Genomic DNA, 12,638 nt, shown 5'->3' with positions numbered 1-12,638 from the left:
GAAATTGGACTCCTTGGCCTGGACGAAGATTGTAAGTACCGCGAACATCTGACTCGTAGGAACCGATATCTATGCAGCTCGACTCGACAATTGGGATCCAGACTGCGCGAAGCTAGTGAACCGCGTGAGGGGGAACACTTCGGGAGTAGGGATCTGCAGTGGCAATCTCTGAAAAGGGACATTTCGAGAATAGACAATTGGAGGGTTTGAGGTTCGAGAAAGCAGCCACAGAGAAAGACGTTGAAGTCGGAAGTTCGAGTCCGTCCCTGAATTGCCGTCGAATTTTAGCCTGAAACACGAGCACATCGATCACGTGTGCAGAAGCCCCGCTGCGGGATTCCCTTTCTGGCGCCAAGGGATACACCGGCGACCTCTGTTTTACTAACCGACTTTTCTTATTTTGCCACCACTTACGAATACGCGTAGCACTACGCCAAGTAGTACCTTTTCTATATCTACATTAGCTTTTGTTAGTGCAACGCTAGGGGCTAAGTTCTCCAGTAACAACAAGCGAACTTTACTAAGTAATTTTAAGCTTACTAGAGAGAGCTTAGAAGGCTTTACTAGAGAGCGGGTAAATAAATCAGATTAATTAATAATAAGTTAAAGTTTAGTGTCCCCCCATCTTTTCTTGGCGCAAACCACCAAAAGTTGAAATTAATGCTTCCAGGCAGCCTTGAGGACTTAAACAGCTCCCACCACCTAATTACTATATAGATTTACATGATACTCATTAAAGCAACCTTTCTTGACACAGAAAAGTACGCCACAGGGTTTACAACCGAATTTAACGCGTTTTGAGCGCGGAGTACGTGCTCTAGGATTACGTGTGTCCGCGGCCGTAAAATTACTTGAAATGTTAGGAATGGTTGGCCGGATGAGTATGTAGTTAATACGGCCGAGATATCCTCGCCCTTTCGTGCGCGATTCTAGTCTTTTTGAGCGATCCTCAAGGGCCTACGGACCTATTGCCTGAGAGTTGGACTTACATCACCAGATAATATCGCCCGAAGCATCTGCAATTTACTTTACTTACAATATAGGGAATCTTCAAGATGCTCATAAACCACCTCTTCCCATGGATCATCTGAAGCAGCATCTGTTACAGGTCCTAGACATGCTCGATCAAACACTTTCTCGCGAACGGCGATACCACCCGAAACCACACGAATCAGCTTAACTTGATCCTGGTCATTCACTTTCATCCTCTTCTCAAGCGTTACGAAGTACGCGCACATTCCCTCGTGAGAAAGCGCGACAAGGTTGTCAGGGAGATCTCTCTGGGGTCTTGAGCCTGAAAATATCTGCACCGCGTTCTGCAGCCGTCGAGCACCGGGTGCGTTCCACTCGTTGCCGTACACAAGTCTGAAATGCTCAGTCCAGTGCAGGCCCCTTGCCTCCAGACGCTTTTGTACCTGGCTCGCATAGAAGCTTTGAATGCCAGCTCTTGAGGGGAATATGCCGGAAGACACTGTCATCCTTGAGAGAACCAGGCCTAGCGAAATAATGGTCTCAACCATGACGGCTAGACAATAACCATGGGGCGGTGGACAGCCCTCTTTCTCTTTGTCGATCTCATCTTTGGACATGCATATTCCACATTGACACGTCTTTCTGAGCTTGCTTAGGTACTCGACATAGGCCCGCGAAGCCTCTTCATGGTTCAATTTCAATGCACGTTCCATTCGTCCTTGAAACCGCCTCAATTCGGGAAGCCAGTTTGTGAGGGTCTCGACTAGACCAGAACCGTACGAAGCAGTGTTACTACGGTTCTGGGTTGAAACCAATTCAGTGTGCTTTTCATGCCCTTCACCCAAGGCTAGGCCTTGGAACATCTTCGCAGCACCGCCAATCATTCCTCCAAACGCTTTCGACTCGTCATGGTCGAGGTAGTGAAAGCTTTTCCCGAAAACTCTAGGTAGGAGTGACTGCCAGGCAACCCTGCCACTGAAGGGAGTGGAATGGACATTGGAAGGATAACTCTGTTGTGTAATATCCAATTCTAGGATGTTGACATCATTTTCTTTCCATGTCTCAAAGGTGAATCTGATACCCGGAGCTTCAACGAATATTAAAACGACCTGTGGCTGGGAGCCTTTGTGTGTTGCATGGAGCAATTCCCCCGAGCTTTGGTGGACTGACACACGAAGATCGCATAGCCATTCAGCCACCGCAGCAAACCAAGATATGATAGAGCTACCAATAAATGTGATTTGCTTTTCATGCTTCGCACTAACACGCATCAATGCTCGCAGCGCTTCTGAGATTGATGTCGGTGGGAAGATGGATTCGAAATCTTTGATCATCGTGCTTCGATATGGATCAAGCCGGACGTACTCTTCCACTAAAAGCCCGAAGTCTGTCGTTGCTAAGACGCCGTTGCAAGCCTTAAGGGCAGCTGTCCATTGTGAGAAATGAGGAGTCATATCTTCCGGGCCAGCTACTGCGGAAGTCAAGGCCTGGAGAATCTTTGCTCCGTATACTTCATGAAAGCTCTCTCCCAGTGCTGTCAAGATGGCAAGATGGTCATATGACCCCTCGTGAATTGCCTTGTCACGTATGATATTGGTCACACCCCATCCAAATCCTAATCTTTGACCAGGTGCTATGGACATGTAGATGGGCAAGTTTGCGAATGCATTGTTCATATTTCGCTGCCCTTTGACTGACAGGTTGAGGTCATGGAAAAGAATAAATGAGACATATCGAGTGTAGGGATCGATCCGAGCTCCACTGAACCGGAGTAGTGTTGTCCTGTCTATGGGAACTCTCTCTGGTTGCGATCTATCTAAGAACGGCATCTCGTGATGTCTTCGTTTTCTCAGTCGATATCACTATTCGATCGTTTGGAGCCCTACACTGAGACGACTGCGTACACAAGCAATAGTGAGTCTGGCCATGAAGCTCGTGGTAGCTATCTGTACTTGGGGTAGATTTTGCTCCGAGAGTTATTAGGATACCAACTAGTTAGGGTGCAACCTCCTGAGTCAGCAGCTTTGAGCCAGCCATGAAAGGCTGGGATTGGGCACTCACTCGCTACAAAGCCCATGTATTGGAGGGTGTGATATCAATCAGCTGAATCTGAGCGGGGTTGTTGGACACTCGACGTGTCCAGGCTTGATGTCTACCACATAGACCACTGGAAGGGATGTACGAATACTAGAGATGCGAAAGAAGCTTTGCCGTGAGCCTCTGCACTCAGTTCAAAACCTGTAGATCTCGCTTCTTTAAAAGTTAGCTTCTCTTTCGATCATCCAAGAGATCACTCTGCTGCTCGAAAAAGGCAGATGAGTCAACTACTCAACGCTCATCATTTCCCAAGAAGAATCTAGAACATTGAACCCGTAGGCATCCACAGTCACGTAAGGGCCACTCTTCGAAGGGAGATGTCACCATGGCGTGCATCAGCTGTGAAGCACCTCCTGTGTTCTTCAGAAGTCCTTAAGAGGCGGAGATCTCTCCGAGGAGCAATGTGACTTGAGAGCGATCGTTTCGAGATATGCAAAGTGCCTCTTGAACAAGACCTATGTACTCCCTGGCAGGGGTTTGGATGGGGTCTGAACTCCGAGTTTAGCTACTGTAGATAGGCTCGGAGATGCTTCGGTTAACTAAGCCCAGATGCACCCAAGATGTTGCGGTTTCCACCTGATTAAGTCTCACATTCGCTGGAAACAGAAGACACTCCTAACCAACTATTAGTTAGTTATACTGCCCCTGTAGGCGAGCTTAGGAACGTTTTTGTGGCCCTGTGCTTCGTCCGCTGACTACGCACTGGCCGTTAATCCTCCCGGGATCTCCGTAGATGTGCCAATGACGAACCACACCTTGGCTCCTTCCTAGCCAAAGCGAGCTTCACTCGGTCCTTTATTCTTGAGGGGATAAACACTTTAGAAATTCCTTACCTTTTCAAAACTTACAAATTTTCGCCGCAGATCATCAATTGAGCCAAGCAACTTCAGATCTGGGCTCATCATGGCAGCTTCAGCGCTTCTGAAAAGTCGATGCCGGCGTGCAAGCTACCTCAACAAAATTGCCAAGGCTGAGGATCTGATTGAGCATTTCCCTCACGGAGCATACATCGGCTGGTCAGGGTTTACCGGTGTCGGCTATCCCAAGTATGAAAGGCCATGAAATGGTAGATATCTTAGCATCTTGGAATGACTCTGACGATATCGACAGGAAGGTGCCAACGGCTCTTGCGGATCATGTGGAGAAGAACAATCTGCAAGGCAAGCTTAAGTACAATCTCTTTGTTGGAGCGTCTTCTGGAGCAGAAACCGAGAATCGATGGGCTCGGTTGAACATGATTGAGCGACGAGCTCCTCATCAAGTTGGCAAGGAGATTGCTAAAGGCATCAATAATGGAAACATCAAGTTCTTCGACAAGCACCTGAGCATGTTTCCGGTAGACCTTATGTATGGGTTTTATACGAAGCATAAGTCCAATAACCGATTAGATGTTGCCATCGTCGAAGCAAGCGCGATCACTGAAGACGGCGGCATCATTCCTGGAGCATCTGTCGGCGCCAGTCCCGAGATTATCCAGATGGCGGACAAGATTATCATTGAGGTTAACACGGCCGCTCCGAGCTTTGAGGGTCTGCACGATATTACAATGACCGACTTGCCTCCACGGAGAAAACCATACCTCATTATGGCACCCGAAGATCGTATTGGAACGCCCCATATACCAGTCGACCCAGAGCGAGTAATTGCCATTGTGGAGTCGGATTACCCAGATCAAACCACTGAAAATGCGCCCGAAGATGAATCGTCTAGAGCAATTGCATCCAACCTCATTGAATTCCTGGAACATGAGGTCAAACATGGACGACTTCCCGTCAATCTCCTGCCCATTCAGTCCGGAATTGGAAACATTGCGAACGCAGTCATTGGTGGCTTGGCCCACGGAGGAGCAAATTTCAAGAATCTCAAAGTCTGGACCGAGGTGTTGCAAGACTCGTTCCTCGACCTCTTTGACAGTGGTAACCTCGACTTTGCCACGGCAACCTCAATTCGATTCTCTCCTGGTGGCTTCCAACGGTTCTACAACGGATGGGAAAATTATCACTCCAAATTGCTGCTCCGCTCCCAACAGGTTTCCAACTCCCCTGAGATCATCCGTCGCTTAGGTGTCATCGGTATGAATACGCCCGTCGAGATCGATATCTACGCTCATGCGAATTCAACATGCGTGCTGGGTTCTCGCATGCTGAATGGCCTCGGAGGCTCTGCGGATTTCCTTCGATCATCGAAATACTCGATCATGCATACACCGAGTACTCGACCCTCAAAAGTGGATCCCACGGGCGTTTCCTGCATCGTGCCAATGTGCACTCACGTCGACCAGACCGAGCACGATCTGGATGTCGTCGTTACCGAGATTGTAAGTCCTTCCCTTTCGAAAACCAATAAAAAACCACAAGTGGCGCTCTCTCAACCCTTCAAACCAACTCACAATCGTTTATCCATTCTAACCAAAACATCATACCATGAGTATATTGGCCATTGAGGTTAACAATGTGCGCAGGGATTAGCGGATGTCCGAGGAATGTCGCCCCGCGAAAGGGCTCGAGAGATCATCAAACAATGTGCACACCCGGACTACAGGCCGATTCTCCAGGACTATTTCGACAAGGCTGAGTATGAGTGCTTGAGGAAAGGCATGGGCCACGAGCCTCATTTATTGTTCCAAGCATTTGACATGCACAAGAATCTAGTGGAGAATGGAACGATGAAAATCAATGGTTGGAAATAGATTATATTCGTGCAGGGTTATGGATGCAATATTTTAACTGTAACGGAACCTCGCTACTGTTAGCCTCTACTTAGTGGACCGCAGGCGAGCAGAAGCTGATCTGCACCATGAAGCCTCCACCAACTAGTTGTACTTCTTTCTATTCATCACCCCCTCGGCCAGCGTTGGCCATGATGCAGACAACATTTCCGCCCGTGCAAGATTCTACGCTACACCTTGCTTTCTTCTCTAAAACCATACCATACAGAAGTCCTGTGAAACGTAGGGTAGAATGTACTTCCTAGTAGCCTCATTGAACAGGATCAGTACCTGGTAACCATTGGGAATCGGTTAAAACCTACGATGCGATACCCTGACATTCCCTCCCCCTTTGAAAGGCCGAGAAAATGCCCATTCTGCCATGGTATTAGTACTTACCTCATACCGTCAATTCGATGATGAGCGACTTGACTGACAGGCAGGTAATGCCTATGGTATTGTGGCTGGCTCAACCTTGTTCCTCCGGCCAAAGGCTTTCCCCCTACCCGATAGATGGTCTCGGAAGTGGCCCATCGCTTCAGAGTCGGATTTGCTGGTCTTGCCGGCATCTCCAGAAATCTTGATGTGTCCCGAGGGCCCTATCTTCGCTTGCAAGGCCTGTCACCTATCACTGAGAAGCCACTCTGGGTGCCACTGAAGCTATGAAGGTGCTTAGTCAATCGCGCCCCAATCTTGCAAATCACCATTAACGGCATTTGGTCCATCTGATCTGTACAAATCGGTGCTGCCGAAGGCACTATCTTCCCCTGTCCACAATCTGGCACTGAGTTTTGGTGCACCATGGTTTCATATGCTTAAGTAATAAGGACACAGGAACATTGCCGCCTGGTGCCGCTGACCCCTCATCAAGATCTAGTTTAATGTGCTGATCAAACAAATGTACCTTTACTTTTGTGGACAACCCCGATCAGCGTACCAGAATGTGATCAGAAATCTTCAGCATAAATGCCGTCAAACTCTGGCAAGTGCTTTCTCTTCATTGACTCTGATCCAACAGTAGTTGATGGGCGGGGACTGTCCAAAGCCAAATCTCACGCGGCATTGGCAACTCACCGTTTGAAAGCAAATCTACTCCGCGCTGAAAAACAACGACAGAAGTGTTCTACACCCTCCACGCCTGGTCTTCCTCATTCGCCTGCCAGTATTGCTTTAAATGCGGACAAAAGTCTCTCCAGGCTTGACCAACCTCCATCTGAAACGCAAGCCCCTGTTCAAGGAATCTCGACCTTCTCCAGATGGAGGCTCCAAGGGGCGCGAAAGAAGTCGGCGCTAGCACGAAGAAAGGATCCTTCTGAAGCAAGTGATCTGACTGATATACTCTCACATACAGAAGGCGTTGAGTTGCTGCCTTTTCTATATAAAGGCAATTGCGATCCGTTCAACTCTGCTGGGGTACCTGTGACTGCACATCAATTTAGTCTCATCAAACTGTCCCGGTCAGAATCAGTTTCGACAGTATGGGCATCAGAGCTTTCTATGCGTCCTCGAAACAATGGGCTGATGAATGACCTATGTCAATCACTCGGTAATTTATGCAATGATCCGGCTGTGGTTCACGCAAATCTCGCCCTTGGGTACATAACAAAGGCTGCCTGCCAGGGGAAATTTGAGGCCGGCGACTTTCTGGCAATCAAAAGACAAAAAGGCCAAGCGTTGAGTTCTCTACGACAGCTCGTGGAGAGGCAAAGCGAGTCTGGTTCACAGGACAAATTAAGCGCAATCAAGGACGCGACCCAATTGCTAGGCGCCTGCGAGGTATTTTTGGGTGATAGCAAAACGGCTCTTATCCATTCTTCTGCTACGGCCAGGGTGATTGATATAATGGGTGGGTTTCAAAGTTTACCACTGCTTGAGATCGAACTCTATGTCCATGCTATCGTAGGCTTAGCATCGAAGATGAATACACGGCCAATTATCCCTACGGAGGCTTGGGATCCTGGTCCATGGCATAGTTTTTGCGCCAAGGACAGAAGCAGGAAGTTTCAGCTGTGGAGTGAAAGTTCAAGTGTGCCATCTTCTTTCGAAAGTTCTCCACAATCTTCTTCCTGGGCATCTGATATCGACGATCTTGGTGCGTCTCATGCTCACACGCCCGCTTCTCCTGATGTTTCCGATGAACCCCAATTGCTTAGACCAACAACGGTTTCTCCACAGCTAAGCAACATCCTTGAGGAACTGAGAGAATTATTGACGATCGAGGAAATAAAAATAAGAAGCACACCGGTTGCAGACATCATCGCGAGAGAAGATATCATTCAGATGTTTCGATGGTCTCACCTGCGAACCACCGCCATACGTGGGCGAGGATTGCATCACTGGTGTGATCTTCTCGAGAGCAATATCACAAATCAGAGTCTGGATTCGGAGGCCGCAACTCCTACAACTACCACATATACTACTTTTGACATGTGTCTGTGTCTAGCGATGAGGCTCCTTGATAGATGTATCTTTCACGAACCCTATCTAAAGACAGGCATGTTTCGACAGACCAAGGCATACTATGATATACTCCTGGATAGCATTGAGAAACTACGGCCAGCGTTCGATGTGCGCCAGGGACTTCGCGATGCCAGGAGCTACGATATGCTTTGGATCTACTCCGTAGGAGCCCATACGGAAACTGCATTCTTGCAGGGTAAGGTCCACCAATCTGGGGGCGTTCATTGTTACTCGTACTTCAGGGATTGCTTTACCCTTTTGGCCCCATCTCTTTCTTTCAAAGATTTTCGGCAAGTTACCGACTTTTTGGAAGAAAACTACCTGTACTGTTCGCGGCTCCAGAATTTTACGCTATATAATCTCGTGGACTTTGGGCAGTCACTCTGAAGTGTGCAGATGTCACCTAGGCACTACTAAGAATACGATGTCCCGCCACGTTTAGGGTTTGTCCTTTGAAACCTCAGAACTGAACTGACTTCAACCACTGCACCATTCCTTGCGGCCCAGATCTATCCATGGCTGAACTTACAAGCCCAGATCAGACAGCCTTTGTGGACACGAGTGGGAAACGTCTCTCCTAGCGTTCTTACAATTCGAAAGCCAGGGGTTGGAGAGGCGGCTACCTGTTGGGAATATCGAGCACTCGCTATCTCCTATTCGCCCCGCGGATGAAAGTCACCTATCACAGAGGGCCTTGATCCTCGGCGAGTGTCTTAGATCCCAATATGCCCTCTGTCGAAGAAGGTAGGGTCGAGGGATGCGATCAACAGTCAACAGTAAAGGAAGAAGCCAGTCAGTCCATGACACTGAGAAAAGCAGACACAGGTAAGAAAATAAAACTTTGAATTTATGCTTAATGATCCCATGGCCTCAACACGAAGTAGTTGAGTTCTTTCCTCCACGCTCCGTACACACGTCACCTATTGTCCAGCTAAATGACGGCTTGGGCAAGGACAGACTGCACGGGTCATCGTCCGCGAGCCAATAATCCTCCGCAAATCACTTGCCACTAGTAGAAGTGGTCGGAGCCTACTATCCAACTCGATCAGAGGATATGGTGCTAATGAGCTGTTCTTTCGGTCCTGGTACAATTGCGGCGAAAGACGCTGGCGCGTGCCCAGGGCGTTCAAGTTCTTCAGACAACCAATTATCGACGAAGCACTCTCTCGTGGAAGCCGCATTGAAAGGAGCATCGGAACTCTCCTGTGTTCCTGTGTTCATAATTCATTATTGTTTGTTCATCATGAGAATCCTCCGGATACTCGGTTCCCACCCCTCTACCTCAGACACAAATATTTCTGCAGATCCAAATATTGACACAAGCCCCGTTAAGGAGAAAGACATTCGCAACAACTGCCAGCAGTAAGATCAATTAACAACAGGGACTGCTGGGAAACGACGCCATCGTCTTAACAAAAGATCCAATTTTCTGGCACTCGAACGTTGGGCCCCGGGGGGGGGGGGGAGGGGGAACATCCTCCCTGACTCGGGGATTCCTCCACCCCCTAACATCGCATTGCAGAACTAACGAGCAAGCCAAAGCATTTCATTTCTTCCCCAAGCCACCGAACCAATTCAGACCATTGGCACGCTCGGCAGAAACTACGCCAATACAGCTGGTCAAGATTGTCTCGACCGCAAGCTTATCCCTAGCAGTCTCGAAGATAATCAGATCACCGAGGACATGGCTATCCCTCCACTGCTGCCAGACAGCCAGAATCTCTTTTCCATCGGCGGTCGTCAGCTTCAAATTACCCCTGTTCTTCTGATCATCACCAATGATGGTCCGGATAGTCTTGGTGCTCCCCTTCCAGATAAAGCGCCGACCGTACATGCTCAACATGCCGTTGAGCTGGTACGTGCGGTTCAGGCCTTTCCGCACGACCTCCCATCTCTGCCGGTTCCCTTGGCAAGAGACCTCGAATTCACACCACATCCCTGTGAAGCCCTGCCAGCCGCGCGGGGTAAAGCGGGCGACGAGCGCAGAGTTGTTGAAGTCATGTGCGGTGTATAGTTCGAAGGGCGGTGGGTTTGCCGCCCACACGTCCGTCCAGTTCATCTCGTTCGTCACCATCGCCGCCCCGCCGTCTAGCTTCGTGTCCGGGTCTATCATTCTGACCAGGAGCTTTTGGTCTACGGGTAGGATCAAGCCCATCGCATTGCTCTTCTCGATTCGGAATGCGCTGCTTCGCGTGCTCGCGCCTGTGGGGGAAATGGCCGACGATGTGGACCAGGTGCTGTTGCTGTGCGAGAGGAGAAGCTGCTTGTCTGTGTCTCGATTCGGAATCGCGACTTCCTTTTGGCTGCTGTGGGGCGGCAGGTTCGGCACGAAGACTTTGTGTGTGTCGGAACCGACTGCTTGTTGGTGCCGGGGCCCTACGGTGATTTCCTTGCCGGGACATGAGGCGGGGGAGAATACTTCTTTATCGCCAGATGCTGGCGGGTGTGGCAATTCTTTCTCGGTGGATGGTGGTGGGTATCGTGCTTCTTTGTCTGTGTCGCTTCTCGGAGACGCGACCGATTTCGATGTGTCGCTTGACATCTCGATTCCTGAATCTGATGAAGGATGTGAGAGGGATGTGCTCGCCATCTCGGAAGCAAGAGCGGAAACAAGAAGATACGCTTAGGCGATGATAATGTTGTGTTTCGCCGATGTCAACTCGACAAACTGCAAGCTCTGTACGTAGGGTAACTGTATATTTGATGGCGTGATTCAATCGTATTAGGGTCGTGCTCTGATTGCTCTCTGGGTTTGGGATAGTTATGGAATGAGCTCGGCCGGGATGCTCAGTACCAGCAAACAATACTGGCGGGCGTACAAGTGTTTGTTTTCCACGGGGCCACTATAAAAAAACAAGATGGAGATGAATAGAAGAAGATGCAACTTTCAAAACACGCAGCTCTTCTCGCAGATCGAGATTCGAAGGACCGTCCGTCTCCCACCCCCGAACCAGGCAGCAAGATCATTCTCCATATAACAGTGCTTCGGGTTCGGCTGTGTCATACCACAGAACCCCAGCCCACACAGCGCTCCTAATCTTATTAGCTAGTTATCTAACTAGGGCACAAAACATACCAATCGCGCCCTGGCTTATCCGAGTGGATGTGTTTCGTGCCCATGGGGCGCCTTGCCCAGATAATCCATGGAACTCGGTAACGTCATGGCTGTTAAATGAGCTGCCTAGGCTGTGAGCAATTTCGAGTTAGTCCATACGAGAACTCCGTACCCGAGTCTCTCGTATGGACGAGACGACGATCCCGACGCAGGGTTCTTTCCACTACTACTGCAATGACCCCATTAGCCTCCCAAAGGGTGTCTGCGTCTGGATGGTTAATAGTCACCACTGAAGGTGGCCACCAAAGGTTCAGGCTCGGGTTCTTTGCCGCTTGGGGGCTGCGTCGCACCTGCAAAAGTGTCTTAAGACTAATAGAGTTATACGCGGCGCTTTGATGCTGTGCTCATCAAGTGTGCCTACAGCTCATTGCTCAATACGGAGGTTAGAGCCCTGGCAATTCCTGTGATCGGCGATTGACACGTTCTAGCTTGGGTGGCACAGTGCAATGATAAAAACCAAGGAATCTTCCCATCCATGGAAGTTGCTTCCAACATTTGATTGTCACGCTGTCGTCCTGACAGCGAGATAAGTATTCGAAATGGGTGGTCAACGACTACTCACAGCCTCGAAACCCTGCTTGTACGCGGGAGACTGCTAAGGTACGCTCACCTATGGTGACCACCTTTCTGACCCTTGTCGGAAGTTCGCCTGTACCGCTCCCGATGATACCCTTTGGCAAGACACTTTTCAAGACCAAATCGACGCAAAGCCTTCATACCGAGCCCTTTACACATACTCACAACCCATTCGTATATACATAGCAGTCACGGCCGACCGATGTAGCCGTTCAAGAATGCCATCCCCTCTTTCGACGACTCCTCTCACTTGACCGCCCAGATCAGTCCCAAACGCCCGCCAACAGCGCACCAACAACGAAAATCATCGGCGCATAGCCCCAATGATTCCACTGGCCTCCGCCAATCTGCTGAAGACTCACAAGACCATCTACACCAGCGACGCCTGCGCCGGCAATCAAGGTCCAGCCACATGCCTTGCGGGTACCGAACCACGCGGTGAAATACGTAGCTAAGCCCATGAAGAGATCTCGCGCACCGTAGATGATCATCAAGCTCTCAACCAGCTTTTGATCGGCCGCGGACGAAGGTAGGTCGAATTCAAAGATGGCGAACGCGGCGCGCGGGCGTAACATTGCGTTCACCCCGAACCCAATCCATATTGTGCCGAAGATATTGGCAATGACGTTGAGGTACCGCGATTGCGAGTGTTTGCTCCGTGGGACGGCGGCCATGGTGATTTGGGTGTTATGCTGTTGTTGTTGGCGAAGT

General features: G+C 49.6%; 5 protein-coding genes across 5 annotated transcripts; 2 read left to right on the top strand and 3 right to left on the bottom strand.

The window, feature by feature from the left end:
* Positions 1 to 1,028: 1,028 nt before the first annotated feature.
* Positions 1,029 to 2,801, bottom strand: A1O9_04073 (uncharacterized protein; the record flags this gene model as incomplete). Its single annotated transcript, XM_013406365.1, has 1 exon — positions 1,029 to 2,801. One exon carries the CDS (start codon positions 2,799 to 2,801, stop codon positions 1,029 to 1,031), a length of 1,773 nt encoding a protein of 590 aa, XP_013261819.1.
* Positions 2,802 to 3,972: 1,171 nt separating this feature from the next.
* On the top strand, positions 3,973 to 5,758 carry A1O9_04072 (acetyl-CoA hydrolase; the record flags this gene model as incomplete). Its single annotated transcript, XM_013406364.1, has 3 exons — positions 3,973 to 4,115; positions 4,180 to 5,386; positions 5,531 to 5,758. 3 exons carry the CDS (start codon positions 3,973 to 3,975, stop codon positions 5,756 to 5,758), a joined length of 1,578 nt encoding a protein of 525 aa, XP_013261818.1.
* A 984-nt stretch (positions 5,759 to 6,742) lies between these two features.
* On the top strand, positions 6,743 to 8,623 carry A1O9_04071 (uncharacterized protein; the record flags this gene model as incomplete). The annotated part of the gene is made up of 1 exon (XM_013406363.1): positions 6,743 to 8,623. The coding sequence occupies one exon, from the start codon at positions 6,743 to 6,745 to the stop codon at positions 8,621 to 8,623; it is 1,881 nt and encodes a 626-aa protein (XP_013261817.1).
* A 1,159-nt stretch (positions 8,624 to 9,782) lies between these two features.
* Positions 9,783 to 10,826, bottom strand: A1O9_04070 (uncharacterized protein; the record flags this gene model as incomplete). The annotated part of the gene is made up of 1 exon (XM_013406362.1): positions 9,783 to 10,826. The coding sequence occupies one exon, from the start codon at positions 10,824 to 10,826 to the stop codon at positions 9,783 to 9,785; it is 1,044 nt and encodes a 347-aa protein (XP_013261816.1).
* A 1,364-nt stretch (positions 10,827 to 12,190) lies between these two features.
* Positions 12,191 to 12,601, bottom strand: A1O9_04069 (uncharacterized protein; the record flags this gene model as incomplete). Its single annotated transcript, XM_013406361.1, has 1 exon — positions 12,191 to 12,601. One exon carries the CDS (start codon positions 12,599 to 12,601, stop codon positions 12,191 to 12,193), a length of 411 nt encoding a protein of 136 aa, XP_013261815.1.
* Positions 12,602 to 12,638: the final 37 nt, after the last annotated feature.

This window comes from Exophiala aquamarina, assembly GCF_000709125.1.
Source record: "Exophiala aquamarina CBS 119918 chromosome Unknown aczIA-supercont1.3, whole genome shotgun sequence".
NCBI classification, from domain to species: domain Eukaryota; kingdom Fungi; phylum Ascomycota; class Eurotiomycetes; order Chaetothyriales; family Herpotrichiellaceae; genus Exophiala; species Exophiala aquamarina.
Note: the sequence above shows the minus strand (reverse complement) of the source record. Positions and strands in the feature narration are given on the sequence as shown.